Below are 21,865 nucleotides of genomic sequence, written 5' to 3' on the forward strand. Positions count from 1 at the left end.
TAGCAGAATCTAGAAACTGGAGGGGGAAAAAAAGCTACTGACTGAGAAAAGAATTGGGAGTATCAGGATATGGTAGACTCCTCTGGCAGAGAAGATAACCTTTGTTCTATGAGACACTATCCAAACCTTTTACTGGAACAGAATTTTATTAATACATAAAATTTTGAAGAGGTTCTGAGTATTGTTCCAGATCAGATATCCCTGAGCTGGGCCCCAGTTTTAACTACCTTCCTAACCCCCATCATAGTTCCTAATTATTCAAGATTCAGGACTGGGAAAGTTGAAAGTTGGGTACAGGTAGGTTAGTGCTTTAGAACCACAGGTGAAGGGGAGGAGTGGGAATAGTGACATCAGCAGGGAAGGGGGTGGGGCTCAGAGGCAAACAGCAGGTAAGACGCTAGCTCCCTAGAGAAGGCGCCAGTTACTCTGGAGTCCTGTAGTCATGGGGAAGGAACAAGATGAGAAGGAGGCTTATGGTAAGGCTTGGGGCTAAATTCCTAAGACCCTGAGGGGTGAAGGGTCTGGTTAAGGAATATCAGGGAAGAGCTAGATCCCTGGAAATATTAGGAAATAGACTTGAGAATTATTGAAAAGCTGGAGCCCTTTGACTAAGGCGGGGGAGGCAGCCTAGCTTTGGAGGGGCAAGGAGGGATGATTTAGGGAGCTGGACCTAAAAAGGTTTGGAGGTAGGAGAAAGGGCAGGAGTTAAAAGAATGGATGCTTTAATTTGGAGGCTGATAGAACAACTCCTGGGTCCTTAAGAGCTGGGTGAAGGATTGATTATGTGGATTCCTCTTGAGGGCTAGAGGGAAAAAGACTCCTTGGTCCCTCTGAAGCTGAGGGAGAATCTCCTGAGGAGACTTAAGAAACCTAGGTTTCTGATGACAGGAAAATTGGATTCTGTAGAGAAAGGCTGGAAAATTGAATGCCTGAGTTACTAAAGTAAGAGGAGGCTATTGCGATTGCCAATGTTTATATCCTTAGAGGGAAACAAAAGAGGGGAATGTGTTCCTTGGACTTCCTGGAGACACCTCCAGGTCAATGATTGACCTGTGTAGTCTAAGAAAGAAGGAACAGAGTCCAGGGCAACTGGGGAAAACACCCCCAGCCCTGGCCAGTCTCTTTTCTTGCCCCTGGCCCTTTCCAGTTTTTTTCCTCCTCTATCCTAATTCTTGAAGAGTACTCCAGAATTCTCCATACTACCTTTTCCCTTCCCACTGTATGCTGTAAGTGCAGATACTCATCTGAGTTGGTATCTACAGTCTGAGCAATATGGTTCTAACTAGGCTTAGGTGTCACCCCAGCTTCCTCCACTCACACATTCCTCACTCACCACTGGAATCTGAAGTGGAACCCAGAAGCTGAGGTGGAAAGCTGTATAAGCCCCTGAGAGGGATGAGGGGCTAAGAACATCCCAAGGCTTAATTATTTGTTTATACAATCTAAAGTCTCCTGACAAAAGTGATGCCTGCCTACTAGTCTCTGTCTCTTAGCTGCTCCTTATTCCCTGGAGGCAAGAGGGAGGAGTTTCTATTGGAAATTCTTGCCCAGCGGGCAAATAAATTAAAACTTCTGAGGGGTGGGGGGTAGGGGGGTGCAGAAGGTGGTAAGTTGAGAGTACCAGAAAGATTGATGGAGACAGAAGAGATGGATAGACTCAGAATGACAGAGATCCAAATTAGACTGGAGAGTCTGGACTGGTCGAAGGGATTAAGGTGAAGGCTATTTCCTGGGCTCTAGGCTTGTGTGAACTTGGAAATAACTGATAAGCAAATAGACCCAAGGCGGGGCTGGGGAGGAGTTCCTGTTAACCAGGCTTTCCCACCTTCCTTCTTGTCTCTGTCCCCTTCTCTTAGTCTTCCCCTGCCCCCCCCACTATCTTTTTCTCTGTGTCCCTCTTCTTTCTGTCTCTCTTTGTCTCTCTTCTCTCTTCTGTTCCTCTATCTCCCTCTCTCTTCTAGTCTTTCTTTTCCTTCACTCTGCCAGTGAAGTTTGGCATTTGTAAAAAAAAAAAAAAAAGAAGTTACTTGGTAACAGAGGGAGAGGCAAAAGGGCTTGGGCTAGCCCTCAATGACGGGAAAGAATTTGTTTGGGGAAAGATAAGACTGATAACCCACCAGATAACTACCAGTAAATGCATAGGATTCTATGTAGTTCTGAGTCTGCCTTACTTCACTCTCCCCCTCAGGAAAACCTGTCAAATATGATCCTACTTTCAGAGGCCCCATCAAGAACAGGTAACATCTACCCTTCCCAAAGTCCCTGATACACACTCTCAGACAAACTTCTAACCAATGATCTTGCCTTTAACTTCCTCCTCACTGTTTTGCACAAAAAAAAAAAAAAATTCTCTTATCCCTCATTCTCCCCAGGAGCTGTACAGACGTCATCTGCTGTGTTCTCTTCCTGGTATTCATTGCAGGCTACATTGTTGTGGGGATTGTGGGTGAGCTTTTACTATCCAGAATCTAAAGTTGGAGAGAGGAGGATGGATAACAAAGTAACTAAATCCCTAAAACCACAGTGTCCTCTATCTCTCCATTTTTTTTTGTCCCTCAGCCTGGTTATATGGAGATCCTCGGCAAGTTCTTTATCCCAGGAACTCTACAGGGGCCTATTGTGGGATTGGAGAGAACAGGTGAGAGAACTGAAATGAGAATATTGGGTCCCTAAAGAAAGGAGGAGCTGAGGCTAGATGCTCTTCTGCTTGAAATTACTCTGTCCTCCCCTCCTATTTGAAGAATCCTCCATCCTTCAAGCCCACCTAGAGGACCAAACCCTCCTGATTTCTCCAGCCCAAAGAGAGTTCTCCCTGCTCCCAGATTGTTGTATGTTTGGTGTTGATTTTGGGGTCTTGTTTTCACCTGTATTATAAGATTCTTGAAGGCAAAAATAATATAATTACTCCCCAACAACCCAGCTTGATACCAAACAGATAATTATTTTTTTCCTCTATAAAAGGACAGGGTTTATACTAGATTTTTGAGATCTACACCCCTTGTCTTGTAGGACCAAATCAATTCAACAAACATTCCATAAATGGTCAAAGCATTATGCAGGCAATATAAAAAAATGAAAAATAGCACAATACTTGCTCTCAAGGAGCTTACAATTTAGAAAATATACAGTATAATATGTTAGAAAATGATTTACCTTTTTCACCTGAGAGTTTCAAGAAAGAAATGTATGGTACCTGAAGGAAACACTGACTCCAGGCTCAGAGGACCTAATTTCATATCCTGCCCCAAGCTTTACTACCTTCAGCAAGTCATCTAAACTCCCTGGGTCTCAGTTTGGTCATCTGTAAGACAAAGGAGTTGAAGTAGATTTTTGTTATTTTTCAATTGTATCAAATTCTTTGTGACCCCATTTGGGATTTTCTTGTCAAAGATGATGAAGTGGTTTGCCATGTCCTTTTCTATCTCATTTTACAGTTAAGGAAACTGAGACAAACAGGGTTAAATGACTTGCCCAGGGTCACATAGCTAGTAAGTATCTAAGGCCAGATTTGAACTCAAGAAGATGAGTCTTCCTTACTTCAGTCCTCAAAATCTATTTACTGAGTCACCTAGCTCCCCGCTGAAGTCACTAACCTTTGTAAAATCCTTTCCAACTCTAGAACTATGAGTCTGTTATTCTCTGAGTCTATGAGACTAACCAGGGCTTGTGGTTCTAATTCCATTTCTTACAGAGAGAAGCCATACCTCTATAACTTCAATATCTTCAGCTGTATCACGGCCATTAGTATTGTTTCAACCATTATGGATGCCTATCAGTGCCCTACTACCCAGGTCAGATCCTGAAATCCAAGGAGCCTCTTAGGAAATCACTGCCTGTTCTCCTCTGCCCCAGGGACCCAAATCAAGCCTGAATTTGAAGTCAGGAGACTCATATTCAAATCCTGCCTCTGTTACCTCATTTGACCTTGGAAAAATCACTTAACCTGGGCTGAATATCTTAAAGTCTTTTCCAACTCTAACTTTGTCATCTTTTGACCTCCATGTTCTTTTCCCCAACCCTTAGAAAGCTCCTTGGGTATTCTGGTATTCTCTCTCTGAACCCCTAAGAATGTCTTGTGAGACTGGCAAATAGCTCCCTGACTTACCCTGCCTCTCTATTCTGCACAGATATGTGTTTCTTCCTGCCCAAACTCATATTGGAGGGTGAATCCTAATCAGTTGTCTCAGTCTGTGAAGGACGTCTCCAATTTTTCCCTTTTCTGCCAGCCCAGTGTCAATCCAGACATGGTGAGCCAACAAACACACACATACACACACACACACACACACACACACACACACACACACACACACCCCCCAAGTTCTGCTAAACAACAACCAAAGTCTTTTGCAAAGGGCAAAAGCAAGACCATATGAAGTCAAGCAGATATTGAATCTTCTCTACTTCCCTACCCACTTCATATCACCAATCCTTATATGGATGTGATTGTGACTAGTATAAAGTGTATGTGAGATTATGGGTGCAAGACTATGTATGTAAGACTGTGTGTGTATGATTGTACCTTCATCTCTTTCCCCAGACAGTGAGTTTAAGTCTGCAATTGGAGCTCTGCCCTGCTTTCCTCCTCCCCTCTGCTCCAGGTTAGTAAATGATTTCTCCTTTCACAAAACTACCCAGATGAAGGGGCTTTAGAGACTCTCTAGACCAACTATGTCAGAAGAGTAAATTAAGAGACCCAGAGAGAAGGGACTTGTTCAAGATCACTCAGCAAATTAATGGCAGTCAGAACCCAGGTATTCTATTGTTCTCTTTAACCAGGGTGCTTTTCCCTACACTAGGCTTCATTTAGCACATATTTATCTTCTGTACATTAATTGTGCATTTAGCACATACTTAGAATGTCAGTCCAATATCTCCAGCTGCCCACTTGACTTCACTGAAAATCCCATAGACAGTCCAAACTCAGCACATGTCTGAAGGAATTTTCTTTGTCTTTTCCCTTAAATTCCCCATTTCTCCTAAGTTTCATCTTTCCATTGAGAGCCCTACCATTCTTTCAGTCACCCAGGTTCAATACCTTAGTTATCTTAAACTCTTCACTCTCGATCACCCATCTCCTACCCCATCCACTCCATCCACCCCATTTCCAATCAGTTGTCAGGTCTTGTACATTTTACTTCTTCAACATCTTCTTACTATGAGACAACCAGCCTAGTCTAGCCCCTTATCTTCTTTCATTGGGGTTATTATAAAGGTCTATAATAATGAGTTTAAGATCTCTATATAGCATCCAGGAGAATTAAGTCTTTGATCATCTAAGATTGGGATTATTCAGGAGAGATCATCATCGAGAGGCAGGGTCTGGGTATATAGATTTGGGAATCATTTGAATAGAAATGATTAGCTGAATCAGTGGGGCATAATGAAATCCCTAAGAGAGTCAAGAGGGCCCAAGACAAAGAAATAGATAGGGGGAGAAAGGGTGTAATGATTAACCTCCAAAGCAAATTAAGATCTCTGAAGTTTTGGAGCAATAACCAACCATTCTTACATCCAACAAGTATTTATTAAGGAAGTTGGAAGTTGGAAACCAGGTATCAAATGAGTCTAACCTTCACTGAATTCTCCCTCTCCAGCTCTGGGCAGATGTATTCCTTCTATGAATCATCCTGACTCTTCATTGAACACATCCAATATTGAAGGCATTAAGTGAGATTCCCATCCTCTCTCATACCTTATCCTTTTCCTTCCTTCCACTACACTTTGACCCTCATATCTAATTTGATCCTTTTACTTTACCTCAGTGGTTTTATGGACACCCTTAATGCCCGAGAAATCAGCACCAAGATTTTTGAAGATATTGCTCAGTCCTGGTACTGGATCCTTATGTGAGTTGCCAGATTTCTCAGAATCTCTCCTTCTCTCCTCAGTTCTTTCTTCTAGGAAATCAGAACCCCAGGGTACATAGGGATGTTGGCTTAGAAGTAGAGGAGAGGAAAATAAAGAGGCAGCTGAGGACCTGGGGACCACAACCTGAATAGACTTGAAAGGAAAGACAATCTTCTCTGAGAAAGACAACACATAGTTCTCTTGATGAGGGGCAAGGGAGGTAGCTCTGAAGGTTTTCAGGAATAGTGTGGAGAACACAAGAACTTCAGGGTCATTCGCCCCTCATTCCCTCCCTTCCTATCCTCAGTGCCCTGGCTATATCTCTGGCCTTGAGTTTATTGTTTTTGCTGTTACTTCGCCTTCTGGTGGGGCCCATGGTGTTGGTGCTGATTTTGGGGGTGCTAGGAGTTCTTGCATATGGGATCTACCACTGTTGGATGCAATACAAGACACTTCGGAATAAAGGAGCCACCATTTCCCAGCTGGGCCTTACCACCAACATTTCTGCCTATCAAAATGTGCAAGAGACCTGGCTAGCAGCTTGTGAGTCATGCCCTCCTCCTTCAACATCCTGTATCCCCAAACTCTAAACTTAACCAATGCCTATTACTAGACTGAGCCCCAACTCACTTCCCCCTCGACCCCTTCCCAGATACTAGGTATTTCTCTGACATTTCTCAACCTCATCATATTTCTCTTTAGAACTCCCCAGTGTAGGGGCGGCTAGGTGGTGCAGTGGATAGAGCACTGGCCCTGGAGTCAGAAGTACCTGACTGAGTTCAAATCCAGCCTCAGACACTTAATAATTACCTAGCTGTGTGGCCTTGGGCAAGTCACTTAACCCCATTGCCTTGCAAAAACTAAAAAAAAAAAGAACTTGTACTAACCTCATATTCCTCATCTCTTCTCCATCATTCTTATGATTCCTTCTTCTCTCTTTATTTTTCCCATAGTGATTGTGGTTTCTGTACTGGAGGGGATCCTTCTGCTGCTTTTGATCTTCCTCAGACAACGGATTCGGATAGCCATTGCTCTGCTTGAGGAAGCCAGCAAGTTAGTAGGAAGACAGTGGGGAGAGATTTGAGATGTGAGAATATAAAATTGAGGAAAGATGGGGTAGGGTGGGAACAGGTGAGTTAAAGAGAGGAATGGCCAATCATTAAGAAAGAATGAAGTTATGCAGAGAATCAGGGAAAGGGAGAGACAGTAGTATTGAGCCAGAGGGAGAGATGAAGGGATAACAGGAGAACTAAACCCTATAGGTTAGGTAATCATTCCATTTTGGGTGATGGAGAGCTCCTATAGGAGTTCAGAGACTCAGAGAGACAGTCAGGGATGGGGAGTGAAGGAAAAGAGTTCCTTTTCTTTCTCTACAAATACCTAATATACCCTCTGGTAATCTTTCTTACCCTCAAAGGGTCGCCATTGCTCACAAACTATACAGTCCTAAAAGTCTGGTTGCAGTTTAAACTGTTTTTCCTTAGAGGAAAGAGCATGGAACTTTAAACTTTTTAACTCTAAGGAGTTTTGTGCATTTTAAAGTCTAAACTTCAACAATTCCAGGGGCGGCTAGGTCAGGAGTACCTGGGTTCAAATCCAGTCTCAGACACTTAATAATTACCTAGCTGTGTGGCTTTGGGCAAGCCACTTAACCCCATTTGCCTTGCAAAAAAAAAAAAAAACCTAAAAAAAAAACCCTTCAACAATTATATTTAGATAACTGGATGTTTAGTTGATTTCATTGTTGTGAGTGCTATGTCCTTTAATAGAACTTCAAACCTATCATATTTTGTTATACTATGTAATTCTCATCCATGTCTTCATAAATCCTCCGCCCACTGTGCTGAAGCCCTTTCTGTGGCTCTTTTAGAAACACAAGGGTACCAGAGTACTTCTTGGAGACTGTCCATTAATTGTCTCTCAGTCTCCCCCTATGACTTGACTCACTCACTTCCTTTTCTAATCATACATATTAGATCATAGAACTTAGAGCTAGAAGGAGCTTTAGCAATTGTCAAGTATAACACCTCATTTTACAGATGAGGAAACTGTCCTCAATATCTTTTATTTTACTTCTGGCATGCAATTCATGTTATCAATAAAGACTTTCATGGAACTTATATTCTAATCTCTAAGGAAGATAGGTGGTAAAGTGGATAGAGTACTGGGCCTAGAATCAGGAAAATCTTCCTGAGTTCAAATCTGGTCTCATATACCTACTAGCTATATGACCCTGGGCAAGTCACTTAACTCTCTTTGTCTCAGTTTACTCATCTGCAAAATGAGTTAGAGAAGGAAATAGCAAACCACTCTAGTATCTTCACCAAGAAAACCCCAAATGGGGTCACAGAGAGTTGGATATGACTGAAAAATATATTCCAACCCTATTTAAAAATGAGTGATGGAGAGGATGATTGGGAGAAAGAAAAAAATGATAGAAGTGGTAGGGTGGTAATGTGGCAGAGAGACCCAAGGCAATAAGTAGGAGATAAAAATGAGTGCAACCTGGTCTGTAAGTAAGAATGTCTCTTCTGCAGGGCCGTGGGGCATATGATGTCCACCTTGTTCTACCCACTCCTGACTTTTGTCCTCCTGGTCATCTGTGTGGCCTATTGGATCATGACAGCTCTGTATCCTCTGACTGAGGTTTCAGCTCCCCTATGCATTAAACTCCTAAGTTTTGTGGTCCACAGGAAGTCCCGAGTATAATGGGGGACTTTGTCTCTCCTCGAGTTGAGTAGCTCTAGTTGCTAATGGGGGAAACTCTTACTCCTTGATGATAGAGCCTAGAGAATCATCTTTCCCTAACCCCAACATCTTCCCTACGATTTAGAGCTGGAAAGAGTTTCTTAATCATTTTACAGATAAGGAAATGGTTGTTGATTTGTTCAGTACCTGGAACATGGTAGACCCTTAATAAAGGTTCAATTGAGTTGTCCAGAGTCACACAGGTAATAAGTAATAGAACCAGAATTTCAACACAGGTCCTCTGACACCAAATCCAGACGACCTTCTACTATCTCATGATTCCTTGACTTTCTTCCCTGGGTATCTGGCCACATCTGGACAACCTCAATATGGATGGTGGGTTTACAATAACAGTGACCCAGTCTGTCAGGGTGTCATCAATAAGACATGTGATCCCCTGGTAAGGAAACTCCTAGACAAGAATAATATTTGGGCGGGGTGGGGGGAGAAACCTAAAGGATAGGGTGGGGGGTCCTATTGTGTTCCATAAAGTGGGTAGTTTTACAATTAGTCGGGAAATAAAATAGAGGAGGGGCGGGGTCTAGCATAGATCTCAAATCAGAGAACAGAAAAGAGTCTTCTCATTTTCTACTGCCTAGTACAGTGCCTGGGTTATCAATGAGCTAGCGCATAGAGCAATTGATTAATGACCCTTCCCTCTACTTTCTTCTCCCTTTCAGAGCAATTTCTCCAGTCAACTCAATTTCTCCATTGACAAGTGTCCAGATCTAACTTGCCAGTTCCTAGGCTATTCCTCTTCAGAGCCAGCCCAGCGCTCACTATTTAATCTGCAGATTTATGGGATCCTAGGGTTGCTTTGGACACTCAACTGGGTGTTGGCCTTAGGGCAGTGTGTCCTGGCTGGAGCCTTTGCTTCTTTCTACTGGGCCTTCAACAAGCCCCAGGATATTCCTTCCTGTGTCCTGAGTGCTGCTTTCATCAGGACTCTGCGGTCAGTATAGTTGGGTAAAATGAATTGCTGGAGATTTTCAGAAAAGTAAGGAACCCCAGGTTTCTAATGGGCTTCTTCTTCGGGACTGGAGGAAGACTGCCCTAAGTCTCTGAGGGGAGGACAGGAAAGACCTGATTTTCAAGGCCCCTAACAGCTGATCTCATCTCCTCAGTTATCACACAGGGTCTCTGGCCTTTGGGGCCCTGATCTTGTCTCTGGTCCAGATAGTGAGGATTGTATTGGAGTACTTGGATCACAAACTCAGTGGTAAGACCAGAGTCAGGTACCTAACTTTTGGTGAGGAAGGATAACAGGCTGGTCTGACACTTTAGTTATGATGGGAAAGGTAGGGGTAGCAGCTTAGGATACTCCTGGTGGGTGATGGGACACTGACCAGACACTTAGATCTTCCTCTCCTCTCCACCCCACCGCGCTCCCACTTCCAGGAGCCCGGAACTCCTTGATCAGATGTCTTATGTGTTGTCTCAAATGCTGCTTCTGGTGTCTGGAGAAATTCCTCAAATTCTTGAACCGAAATGCATACATTATGGTGAGGCCCCTGGAACTTTGTCTAAAAATATCCCCACCCTCTTAACCTGCAGTAAAATACCTCTAGAATCCTTGGTGTCTCTCAGTACCCTCATCCCTCTCTCTATCCCTATTAGCAGACAGTGAGAAGGAGGGGGAAATGTATTAGGAATCTTCCCCTTTTCCTCTTCTCCCAGATTGCTCTCTATGGGAAGAATTTCTGTATCTCTGCTAAGACTGCCTTCATGTTGCTCATGAGGAATGTTGTCAGGTCAGAGTATCAAATCTTTATCCTTTCTCCTTCAAATTTCATAAGATCCAACCTCTGCCCTCATACCTTAACAAAACTCCTCCCCATAAAGGTCCACCATCTGGCTTACCCCCCATACTCCCCAACAAGTCCCCAGTCATTCATCTTAACCCCCCATCTCATCTTTGTAGCTGCTCTGCTTTTAATTTCCCTCTACCCCAAAGATAACCCCCCAAATTTTGCCAACAGGGTGGTCGTCCTAGATAAAGTGACAGACATGCTCCTCTTCTTTGGAAAACTAATGGTGGTTTCCGGAGTTGGTGAGTAGGGGCAAAGAATTTAGAGACAAAAGACAATAGAAATATTACCTAGTCCAATCCCTTCCTGCTCATTTTACAGAGAAGGAAACCAAGGCCCAGAGATGTAATGATTTCATAGAATCCACAAGTTAGAGCTGAAGAGGAACTTAAGAGGTTTAGTCTAACCCCTTATTTTATAGATTAAGAAATTAAGGCCCAGTAAGGCCTTTTTCAGGGTCACACAGGTTAAAAAGTAGCAGTAGGAAAAAACCAATTCTAATTCCAAAGCTAATCATTTTGTCATATCACCCCAATACAGTATGGAGGAGCCCAGGAAATGTGATTCCCTGAGTTGAATGCATGCCAGGGTGTAGTGGAAAGTAGAAAGATGAGCATAATTTGGGGGGAAGTTGAGAGAGCTGCTTCCCCTCTACTTCATACCTCCTTCTTCCCATCCCAGGCATCCTCTCTTTCTTTTTCTTCACTGACCAAATCCAAATCCCAGCCCTGAAGAAGGAATTTCATTCCCCTGAGCTCAATTACTACTGGCTCCCCATCATGGTGAGTGACTTGCCTCCATTCCTGCTTCTCAGGACCTAAGTGTTCCCCTCACCTCCCTTCTCCATGAGCCCTCACTCTTCTGAGTTCTTGTCAGCATTCTCTTTAATCCAGGTCACCATCCTTGGTGCTTATGTCATTGCTTCTGGCTTCTTCAATGTCTTCAGTATGTGTGTAGACACTCTTTTCCTTTGTTTCCGTAAGTATTTCCTCTTCCTGGAAACATACCCCTCCCTATGAGATTCCTCACACACTCACATATACCTTCAACAAACTGGCATATCAACCTTTGCTATATCTCTCAAGAAGAGACTGGAAGGGTGGCAACTAGGTGGCACAGTGGATAGAGCACTGGCCTTGGAGTCAAGAGGACCTGAGTTCAAATTCGACCTCAGACACTTACTGCCTAGCTGTGTGACCTTGGGCAAGTCACTTAACCCCATTGCCTTACAAAAGTAAAAAGAAGAGATTGGAAGTAGGATTTTGACAAAAATAATGGATATAAGCCAAAAGGTATAATGGGTTAAGAGCTGGGGGATCCTGATCTGAATTTCAAACCAGTTCAACAAATATTTATTAAGAATTATGTGGGGGCAGCTAATTGACTTCAGTGGATAGAGCACTGGCCCTGGAGTCAGGAGTCCCTGAGTTCAAATCCGGCCTCAGACACTTTAAAAAAAAATTATTTTGAAGACGTGCAAAAAGGGAAAAAGGGGGCGGCTAGGTCGTGCAGTGGATAGAGTACTGGCCTTGGAGTCAGGAGTACCTGAGTTCAAATCTGGCCTCAGACATCCAATTGCCTTGAAAAATCTAAAAAAAAAAAAAAGGAGAAAGACATAAGTGAGAAAGTCTCTGACCTTGAGAAACTTATATTCTGCTGGGAGATGTAACACATAGGTACAAATAACCTAAGAAGCACTAAAAAATAGGGTAGGAATTGCATCAGGACATAGAAGTCTCTTGGAAAGATGGCCACTAAGCTAAAACCTGAAGAAAAAAAGGATTTTGAGAGAAAGAGATGAGGAAGGAGTTCATTCCAAGCATGGGAATAGCCTCTGCAAATTCAAGGAGATGGGAAATGGACTGTTGGAGTCTGGGATAAGCTAGTAATCCATTGTAGCTGGAAGAGAGAGTGTTCAAGGAGAATAATAAGATAAAATAAGACCTGAAAAGTAGGTTGGAACCAGTCTGTGAAGAATTTTAAACTGCCAGAGTTGTTGGCATTTTATCCTGGAGGTAATAGAGAATCATGAATATTTCTAAGCAAGAGATTGATTGGTCAGACCTATGCTTTCAGAAAATTATTTTGACAGTTGCACAAAGGATGAATTGGAAAGAGAGACAAGCCAAGGAGAGCAATCGAGAAACTATTACAATAGTTTACTTGAGAAATGATGAGGGGGTAGCTAGATGGCACAGTGGATAGAGCACTGGCCCTGGACCCGAGCTCAAAGCCAGCCTCAGACACTTAATTGCCTAGCTATGTGACCTTAGGCAAGTCACTCAACCCCATTACCTTAAATAAATAATTTTTTTTTAAAAAATGAAGTGATGAGAGCCTAAATTTGAATGGCAATAATATTGTCAGAATTTAGCAATTGATTGGATATGGAAGGTGGAGAAAGAAGTCAAGGATAACCTTTGAGGTCCCTGGGAGTAGGGTGATACAATCAAAATAGGGAAAAAGAAGAGGTTTGGGGCTTGGTAAGATAATGGATTCTATTTTGGACATTCACTCTAAAATACTGATAAAATATTTAGAGATCTCTAGTAGGCAATTAGCAATGTGGAAATGGAGTTCGGGAGAGAAGTTAGGGCTGGATGTATAGATTTTTAACAGTGGATGAAATCACTGAAGAACTCATGGCAGAAGAGAAAAAAAGGATGCTGAACAGTGCTTCAAGGTCACGCAGGGGAAGGGACTCAAGGAGCTAAGGAAGACCATTAATAATGATCCAACAAAAGAGAAAAAAGTCCTAGATTTAAAGGAATTTCTCAAGAGGAAGGCTGTCTGAGAAAATAGGCTTTAAATTTAGTTCTTATTAAGTTATTGCTATGGGCAGAACACTGGGGGAATGCAGGTAGAGAAAGTTTACACAACATTTTCCTGTCCTGGTGGAGCCTTATTTTTAAGAAAAGCATGGGAATATGGAATACAGATCATATAAAATTCAAGAAAGTAAACATTAACCAATATAAAAAATATACATAGAACTTAACCTTAGGAGAGATGTCCTAATAGCTCCCGGTCTAAGAACTAATGCCCTTTTTTACAAATGATAGCAATAATTATAGATCACATTTATATGGCATGTTGAGGTGTGCAAGGTGCTTTCTCTCTTTTTTTACTCACCTCACACTTTAGGAAGGTAGGTGGTGCTGTTATCTTATTTTACAACTGAAGAATGAGAGGCACACAAAGGCTTAAGGGATTTACCCAGGGTCACCAAGTTATTAAGTGTGTAAGAACAGATTAGAACTCAAGTCAACATAACTCCAAGTCTTAGCCTTTGCGCCATCTAGCTCCCAGAGCTAGGACGCCACGTGCTAGGCGACGCCGGACGAAGGAAATAATCTGAAGGTTTCATGCAGGTGACATTCGGGCTGGACTTAGAAGGTAGAGGAAGGCTTTCGAAAATAGAGTGGAGGGAAATAGTGGTCATTTTTCTGTGCATGTGAACGGGGTGAATTCATCCATAGATGGAAGAGGAGAGCGGAATGGATTAGAAACCGGGGTGTACCAAGGGGGGATAATCCAAGCGACTCTCTGTTCCTAATTGGGGGGAGGGGGGACTGAATTCACGTCTGTGCTTCTGGTCCCCGGCCCAGTGGAAGACCTGGAGAGGAATGACGGCTCCCTGGCCCGGCCCTACTACATGCCCAAGAACCTCATGAAGATTCTGGGCAAGAAGAACGAGCGCCCCCCGCGGGGGAAGAAACCACCGCCCTAGTCTCGGAAGCCTCTCACGCCCCTTCTCCATCCCCATGCCCATGCCATGCCCCGCCCCTTCTCCCTTTCCGGTTCCCCAGGCTTCTATGGAGAGATTTGACAATCGGCAAATTTTATTAAACATGGTTATTTCCACCAACTCCTTCCGTCTCATTAGCTCGCGGCCCTTGGTCGCTCGAAGCTGGTCCCTCGGAAGTCCTCCAGCTCCGAGAGCGGTCTGAGGGGGCACGTCGCCATTTGCTTCAGCCAATGAGCTTTCGTTTGTCCTGTGACTCACAGGGACCGGCTGAGCCAATCGGAAACGCCGTTTCCTAAAGCTAGCCAGTGAGTCACGAGTAGGAAGGGCGAGGGGGCCGGAGGGGGGAGCGGACTGTCCAATAGGAGGCGCCGCCCGTCACAGGGGCAGGGCAGCATCCGTGTCCGGGCGCCGGGCGCGGCCCAATCCGGAGGGATCGGGCGGGTTTTTTTTAAAGGGCGAGGAAGCGGGATCAGCTGACTTGGTTCATCTTCCCTGCGGTGCAGTAGCGGGCGGGCAGCGGCGCAGGTGCCATGGAGAAGGGCGCGGGGCCCCGCCAGAGCCTGTGCTCGGGATCGTGCCACGTCCTCGGGCTCTGGGTTTCCCTGGGGAGCCTTTTGCTGCTGCCGCAGTTCAGAGGGTCGCTGGTGCCCGCTGATTTCAGCCGGGTGAGTGCCCCAGCAGCCCCGCATCTCCTTCCTTTAGGATCGCAGCCTTCCCCTCACTTCTTCCCCGGGGCAGCGCCCCCGACCGCAGTTGCCCAGCCTCCGCCTTTGTCGCCCCGTGCCACTCATGGGCACCTCATTCCCATCTCTTCCTGCCCCTTCTGCCTGCCCACCACCCAAGCTCCACTTTTAACCCCCGGGCCACCTTCCGGACTACTCAGCCCCTCTGGGGACCCAGGTATTCCAAATGTTCACTTCATTAATGTCCCTTCCAGCATGAATTCCCACGCTTCCCCTAAACCCCTTCTCACACATCAGGGATCCAAGTGTCAAACGCGTCTCCCAGATTTTAAGCACCCCCAGAAAGACTTCCCAGTTGACTAAGATAGGACCATATATGCCTCTTTTGCTCTTCCCCACCCCCATGCATCAGAGCCCCACATCTCCTCCTTCCCCCAGGGATCTAGATACTTAAGGCTTCTCATCACCCTCTTAAGGACTTGGGCATCAACTTTCCCTGAGGTCTTGGGTTCTAGGTTCTTCATCTTCTCAAGGACCCAGTCAACCAACCCCATCCCCAACTCCCCCAGGAATAGAAACCTCACTTTCTACCCCTAAGCATGTCCTTCCTTAGGCATTTGAACACCTAGATCTCTATCGTCCTGCTCACTCCAGCCCCAAGGCTACCAAAGCTACTGGTTCTCCAGCTTTATCTAAGGACTGGAAGCCTAGACTTTGGAATTTCTAATTCCCCAAGGACCCTTCCAACCTTTCCAATTTCTTGGACCCAAATATCAGAGTCCTCATCAAGAAACCTGAACAGCTAACTTACCCTTATCTCCTACTCTGTCATTTCCCTGAACTCAGCTTCTCCCAGGAGTCTTCCACTTTTTCCTTTAATCTAGTCATATAAGGTATACCCATATCATCAGAATTTTAATAGGTTACTGGACTTAGAAGTCAGAAAATCTTGGATTCATATATGACTTCAGACATTTACCCTGGTCAAATCACTATGCCTTAGTTTTTCATTGGTTTCTTTTTTTTCTCTGTGCTTTAGTTTTCTTGTTCATAACATTTTGAGGGATAGGGAAAGGTCCTTTCAAGCTCTAAATCTATAATTTATGATCCTTGATAATTCTTCCCTAATCAGATTAGTATTATTATAGTATTACTCTTCTCAGGAACTAGGTATTAGAAAACCCCAACTCCAGCTTCTACTTTGACTTCCTTTTCCTCTCTTTATTACAGGTACGTCCCCTGGTGACTCTGGAGCAGCTCCTTTGGGTGAGTGGGAAGAAAATTGGGGGTGTAGACACTTTCAGAATACCACTGATCTCAGCTACTCCCCGAGGGACCCTTCTTGCCTTTGCAGAGGCCCGGAAGACATCATCCTCAGATAAAGGGGCTAAATTCATTGCCATGCGGAGGTCCACAGATGGAGGTGCCTGAATTCTGAGGGAAGGGTGAGGGGTAGGGAAATAGAGCCTAGCCTGGGGACTCAAATGGCTGAATCATTTATTTGACAAACATTTATTAAGTGCCTAATATGTACAAAACCTAATGCTAGGCAAGAGATACAAAGATATAGATATGTATAGCATAGCTTTTACTGAAAAGGAATTTACAGTCTGTTGGTGGGAGGTGGGGAATTGAAGGGAGGGGAGACATAATAGTCAGTATTCATATACCCAGGACACAGAGAGGAATAGAAAGTCTAGGCAAAGTGTTGTGCCAAATCTGAGATGAAATGAGATTCTAAGCAGTGGTGAAGGTGGTGAATAGGATGGGATCTGAGAATCTGACTCCTTTATCTTGATAATATCCTGTGTTTCTATCAGGTGCCACATGGTCCACCACGTCATTTATAGTGGATGATGGGGATGTTGCTGATGGACTGAACCTGGGGGCCGTGGTTGGGGATGTTGAAACGGGTACAATGTTCCTTTTCTATTCTCTCTGTGCCCATTATGATGGGTGTTCTGTGGCTTCCACCATGCTGGTGTGGAGCAAGGATGATGGCATCACTTGGAGCCCACCCAGAAACCTCTCCTTGGATATTGGAACTGAAATGTTTGCTCCAGGACCAGGCTCTGGCATTCAGGTCATTGAGATGCGGGGGTTGGGAGGAAAGGGGGGACTTAGTATATAATATGAATTATTATGGGCCTCTTTATCAAGTAGTGAGTTAGCTGTCTTCCACTGGGTATCTTCAAACAGTCTAGATGACTACTTTTTTAGGGATTGATCATTTATGGTTTAGATTGCATGACTCTTGGAAGAGACCTTCTCTTCAATGCAACAATTCTTTGATTATTATTATGGTAACAGGAATTGGGACTTTCTGGAAGAAAAGTTCTCTTAAAAAGCAAGAGTAACCTACTCAGGATGACATAGAAGAAAAAAAGTTGTGGTAGAGTTGGAACTCACAATTTTGAGTGAGCTTTTCCTAAAGGATTTTTTTTTTGCCAGGAATCTGATTTAGAATCCTAGATTTCAAGTATTATAGTCTTCCCAGAATGACTTTTCTTGCCAGGGTGAATAGGATTCATTTAATGAACTTCTCATTTTGAAGATGGGCAAATTTCTTGTCACAGAGTTTTGTTCCTAGAAGAAGTTTCTATTTAGGAGAAAGGGCCTTTAGAGGTTTTGGAATATAACTTCCTTAACATGGCCTGTTGACATTAGAGGCTGGGACTTTCCTATACTGGAAAAGAGGGGGACTAGAGGAAAACTGAGAATGAGACTTCCTCTGATTGGTTTTATGTAACTGAGTGTCTTTTTCCTGCCTTGGAATCCTTGGGTTTAAAAGTTGCCATGCATCTTATTTCAAGACATTCTGTTTTCTTAATAGAAGCAGCATAAGCCACATAAGGGCCGGCTTATTGTCTGTGGCCATGGAACCCTGGAGCGTGACGGGGTCTCTTGCCTCATTAGTGATGACAAAGGATCATCCTGGCGCTATGGTGGTAGTATCAGTGGGATTCCCTATGGGGAACCCAAGAAGCCAAACGACTTCAATCCTGATGAGTGCCAGGTTATAAACTTAAGAATATAGAGCTTCTTACTTCCCCATTCATTACCTTAGCATCACTCCATACCTCCCTTATAAATAAGAAGTGCCTACTCTTCTCTTATCCCAACCCAGTAACTCTTTCCCCTCTCAGGCTCTGCTTCCTCCCAGAGACCTATTTATCTGATACCCTAGCTTTCTTCAAATTCATTTACACATTTCAATCTCTCCACTGAATGAGCCTTCTCCCCCTGAAGCCTCTGACTTGCTGCCCCCTCAGCCCTACGAACTCCCTGATGGCTCCGTTGTAATTAATACCCGAAACCAGAATAACTACCATTGTCACTGCCGCATCATCCTCCGAAGCTATGATGCATGTGATACCCTCAAGCTCCAAGATGTGACCTTTGACAGAGAGCTCATCGATCCTGTTGTAGCTGCAGGCGCTGTGGCCACCAGCTCTGGTCTGATCTTCTTCTCAAATCCAGCTCACCCAGAATATCGTAAGTTCCTGGAATGGGCAGGGGAATGCTTTTCTTGCTCTCAGAGTCCTTTTTGACCCTTTCTCTCCTTCCCACCCCTGCCCCCATGCCAGAATCTCTTATCGTCATGCTCTGCTCTCTATTCACACTGCCATTATCCTGATTCAAACTTTACTCTTACTACTCTCATCACAATGTCTTCCTAACAGGTCTCTTGGCTTCCATTTCTCTGGAATCTATCCTTTAAACAGTTGTTAAAATAATTTTGATATTATGTAGTCTGGTGTAGAGGATGGAACTGGCCTGGTTCCAGTTCTACCTTTGACATACACTAACTGGGCAAATCATTTGAACTGGCAACTTTCTAAGACTTTGAAGATGTGGAAGAGTAACTGATTCGCATTGGTAGAGGGAATTCCTCAGTGAAAGTTATCCCCCTCCCCACCTTCCCTCATTGAAAATACAAATCCAGACCAAAAACAAAAGAACATCTATCCACATCATTAGAAGCAGCCAGGTGGCATAGTAACTAGATAGAGTGCTAGACCTTCAGTCAGAAAGTCCTGAGTTCTAATCCACTTAAGTACTTATTAGTTATATGAGCCTGGGCAAGTCTTAACCTTTATCTGCCTATTTCCCTATCTGTGAAATGAGGGTAATAGCAGAACTTAATCAGAGTTACTGTGAAGTTAAAGTGAGCTAATATTTGTAAAGTATGTTGTATACTAGTTAATATTATCCAGCTTATAAATCTTGAGTGGTTCCCAATCTTGAGTTGTTTTTCTTTGTTCCCAAAAAAGAACCATGACTTTAGGAAGGTGATGCCATGATATGCAAGTGAACTGGTTGTAAATGAAGGAGGACTGTGCAAAGTCACTAGCCTCACTCTCTCCTTCAGAGCCATCTGGTCCAGTGACCAGCTATAAATCAGAACAATTGAAGATGGTCCCAGATACAGTGGGAAACCTTAGCCTTTCAAGCTAAGGTCTTTATCAATTTAAGTTTGACTGAGGCAATGCCCATTCAGTGATTAAGGCTAGGTAAGAAAAAAAAATGAAGCAAAGGATGTCCTCTCTTACCTAGTCAGAAAAAAAAAAAATCAGGATTCTCCATTGCTTACTAAGTAAAATACAAACTCTTTATTCAAGATCCTTCTTAATCTACTAACAATTTGCCTTTATAGCTTTTTCTCCTACAGTTCCCTGTTCATCTACTCTTAAGGTTCCAAAAGACCATGTTACTCACTGTTTATCAATTTCATCCTGCCCTTTTCTAGTTTTTTGGTGCACACACAAACAAATCCATTGACCATTTTTAACTGTTTATATTCTCTTCTTTCAACATCTACTTCAAACACCATCCATTTCATGAAATGTCTTTATTTCTCTTTAATTACTGTTAAAAGTGATCTTTCCTTCTCCATTTTCTTCTGTCTTTGTCTTGACTTCTCCTTTTTCCTTCACATTCTATCTTTCCATTGTGCTTATTTGTTTAGATACATTATATCCCCTCCATTAGACTATATGCTCCCTGAGATATAGGGATTGTCATTTTTTTGTCTTTGTATTTCCCATGCTTTCCAATTTAACAGTTATTAAGTCTCTACTGTGTGCAATACCTCCTCATTTCATCTTTCTCTCTAGGAATAAATCTGACTATACGTTGGAGTTTCAGCAATGGTACTTCATGGTGGAAAGACACGATTCAGCTGTGGCCAGGTCCCAGTGGTTACTCATCTTTGGCAGTTCTGGAGGGAGCTCAGACTTGGGGGGATGGAACTCCCCATATCTATGTCCTGTATGAAAAGGGTCGGAATGATTACCTCGAGAGTATCTCTCTAGCCAAGATCAGTGTATATGGCACTCTCTGAGCCTTACTTCATAGCAGAGATGAGAAGATATGAGGGGTGCCAGGGACACCTCAGACTTTGCCTTCTAGGACTCTGCTAATTGATTCATCATTGGAGATTTATGAATCTATCTCAAGAAGTCATGACTTTTGGAATATTCATCTTCCCTTTGAGATACCTTAAGACTTTTTTAATCTCCATTGATAAACACTAGGCCCTCTTTTCCCCCGAGCCTTCTTTTCTTCTTCAATTATGATGCCTTTTTTTGCTTAGGAGATGGGGCCTCCCTTCTCTTCCTGCTTCTTCTAGATCCTAATAATCTCTCTCAGGGCAGTTGACTGCCGTTTCTCCTAACTACTGATTTTCCTCCCTTCACACCCACATTCCTTTTCATGGTGGGGAATAAATTTGCACAAACCTGAACTCAGGGACTTCTGATTGGGAGGGGTGCTGAAATTTACAGTGGGGAATGTAGTTTTGGGGGGTACGATAAGAAATTTTGGATGAGGAAAGTACACCTTGAACTGTTTATAGAACAATAAGTTAATTAGTTAAATTAGCAGTTTTAATGAAGGAAAATAAGAATTTTCCAATGCCTATTTATTAAAGGTGTGTCTCAGTCTCTTTGTCTTTTGGATTTCCTGAATACAAACAGGGAAGAGAAAGCTGTTGTAACTGTCAATGGGGAAAAGAGCATAAAGGTTTGGATTTGAGGTAGCACTGCCACTTACTAGCTTTGGTCCTTGGCCAAATCCCTTAATTGCTCTGAGCCTTAGTATCAAGAAATCTTAAGTATTTGAAACCACAGAGGTCATCTAGTTCAACTCCTAAAGCATGATTCCCCTCTATGACATTTCTGATAATAATCTGACCTAATTATCGTGTTTTTTTTTTAAATTACATCTTCATGTCAGAAAGGGAAGCAGTTTTATGACCAAGGAAGAGATGGAGAACATCATTATAAACAAACTAGAAAATTTTGATTACATTAAATTAAAAAGCTCTTGCACAGGGGTGGCTAGGTGGCGCAGTGGATAAAGCACCGGCCCTAGAGTCAGGAGTACCTGGGTTCAAATCCAGTCTCAGACACTTAGTAATTACTTAGCTGTGTGGCCTTGGGCAAGCCATTTAACCCAAAATGCCTTGCAAAAAAAAAGCTCTTACACAGACAAAACCACTGTAACCAAAATCAAAAGAAATGTAGCAAATTGGGAAACAATTTTTACAACTAGTATTTCTGACAAAGGAACTCATTTCTAAAATATACAGAGAACTAACTCAAATTTTCAAAAAAACAAGCCATTCCCTAATTGACAAATGGTCAAAGAATATACAAAGGCAATTTGCAGTTGAGGAAAGCAAAGCAATCCATAGTCATATGAAAAATTGCTCTAAATTATTACTTATTAGAGAAATGAAAATTAAAGCATCTCTGAGGTACCACCTCACACTTCTCAGACTGGCCAATATGACCAGAAAGGGGGCAGCTAGGTGGCTCAGTAGATAGAGTACTGACCCTGGAGTCAGGAGTACCTGAGTTCAAATCCAGCCTCAGACACTTAATAATTACCTAGCTGTGTGGCCTTGGGCAAACCACTTAACCCCATTGCCTTGCAAAAAAAACAAAAAACAAAAAAAATATGATCAAAAAGGACAATGATCAATGTTAGAAGGGATGTGGGAAATCTGGAACACTAATACATCT

General features: G+C 43.2%; 2 protein-coding genes across 3 annotated transcripts; both read left to right on the forward strand.

Annotated features, from left to right (window-relative positions):
* The first annotated feature begins 363 nt into the window (after positions 1-363).
* Positions 364-14,293, forward strand: SLC44A4 (solute carrier family 44 member 4). 2 transcript variants are annotated; one of them, XR_012478495.1, is made up of 21 exons: positions 364-476; positions 2,189-2,237; positions 2,373-2,446; positions 2,560-2,638; positions 3,692-3,791; positions 4,128-4,247; positions 4,541-4,601; positions 5,598-5,670; positions 5,766-5,849; positions 6,158-6,393; positions 6,804-6,903; positions 8,388-8,480; positions 8,899-8,998; positions 9,279-9,550; positions 9,723-9,817; positions 9,997-10,100; positions 10,276-10,349; positions 10,578-10,648; positions 11,088-11,188; positions 11,300-13,802; positions 14,015-14,086. XR_012478495.1 is itself a non-coding variant. In XM_074236668.1 (21 exons), exons 1-21 carry the CDS (start codon positions 443-445, stop codon positions 14,134-14,136), a joined length of 2,127 nt encoding a protein of 708 aa, XP_074092769.1. In that variant the 5' UTR covers positions 364-442; the 3' UTR covers positions 14,137-14,293. The 2 variants fall into 2 exon arrangements, 1 of the variants encoding a protein (XP_074092769.1); XM_074236668.1 differs by having other exon boundaries at positions 11,300-11,384; positions 14,015-14,293.
* Positions 14,294-14,613: 320 nt separating this feature from the next.
* Positions 14,614-20,780, forward strand: NEU1 (neuraminidase 1). Its single transcript, XM_074236676.1, has 6 exons — positions 14,614-14,819; positions 16,068-16,260; positions 16,658-16,920; positions 17,671-17,853; positions 18,110-18,332; positions 19,955-20,780. The coding sequence occupies exons 1-6, from the start codon at positions 14,685-14,687 to the stop codon at positions 20,179-20,181; spliced, it is 1,224 nt and encodes a 407-aa protein (XP_074092777.1). The 5' UTR covers positions 14,614-14,684; the 3' UTR covers positions 20,182-20,780.
* The last annotated feature ends 1,085 nt before the right edge of the window (positions 20,781-21,865 follow it).

This window comes from Macrotis lagotis, chromosome 5 (assembly GCF_037893015.1).
Source record: "Macrotis lagotis isolate mMagLag1 chromosome 5, bilby.v1.9.chrom.fasta, whole genome shotgun sequence".
Lineage (NCBI taxonomy): Eukaryota > Metazoa > Chordata > Mammalia > Peramelemorphia > Peramelidae > Macrotis > Macrotis lagotis.

What these genes read in the sequence shown, in the direction of transcription:
- SLC44A4 (XM_074236668.1), top strand. Translation starts at nt 443, where the DNA reads ATGGGGAAGGAACAAGATGAGAAGGAGGCTTATG. An exon ending in CATTGTTGTGGGGATTGTGG is followed by an intron (nt 2,447 to 2,559) that starts GTGAGCTTTTAC and finishes TTTGTCCCTCAG; the next exon opens with CCTGGTTATATGGAGATCCT. An exon ending in CTGCTTGAGGAAGCCAGCAA is followed by an intron (nt 6,904 to 8,387) that starts GTTAGTAGGAAG and finishes TCTCTTCTGCAG; the next exon opens with GGCCGTGGGGCATATGATGT.
- NEU1 (XM_074236676.1), top strand. Translation starts at nt 14,685, where the DNA reads ATGGAGAAGGGCGCGGGGCCCCGCCAGAGCCTGTGCTCGGGATCGTGC. An exon ending in GACCAGGCTCTGGCATTCAG is followed by an intron (nt 16,921 to 17,670) that starts GTCATTGAGATG and finishes TTTTCTTAATAG; the next exon opens with AAGCAGCATAAGCCACATAA. An exon ending in TCCAGCTCACCCAGAATATC is followed by an intron (nt 18,333 to 19,954) that starts GTAAGTTCCTGG and finishes CTTTCTCTCTAG; the next exon opens with GAATAAATCTGACTATACGT.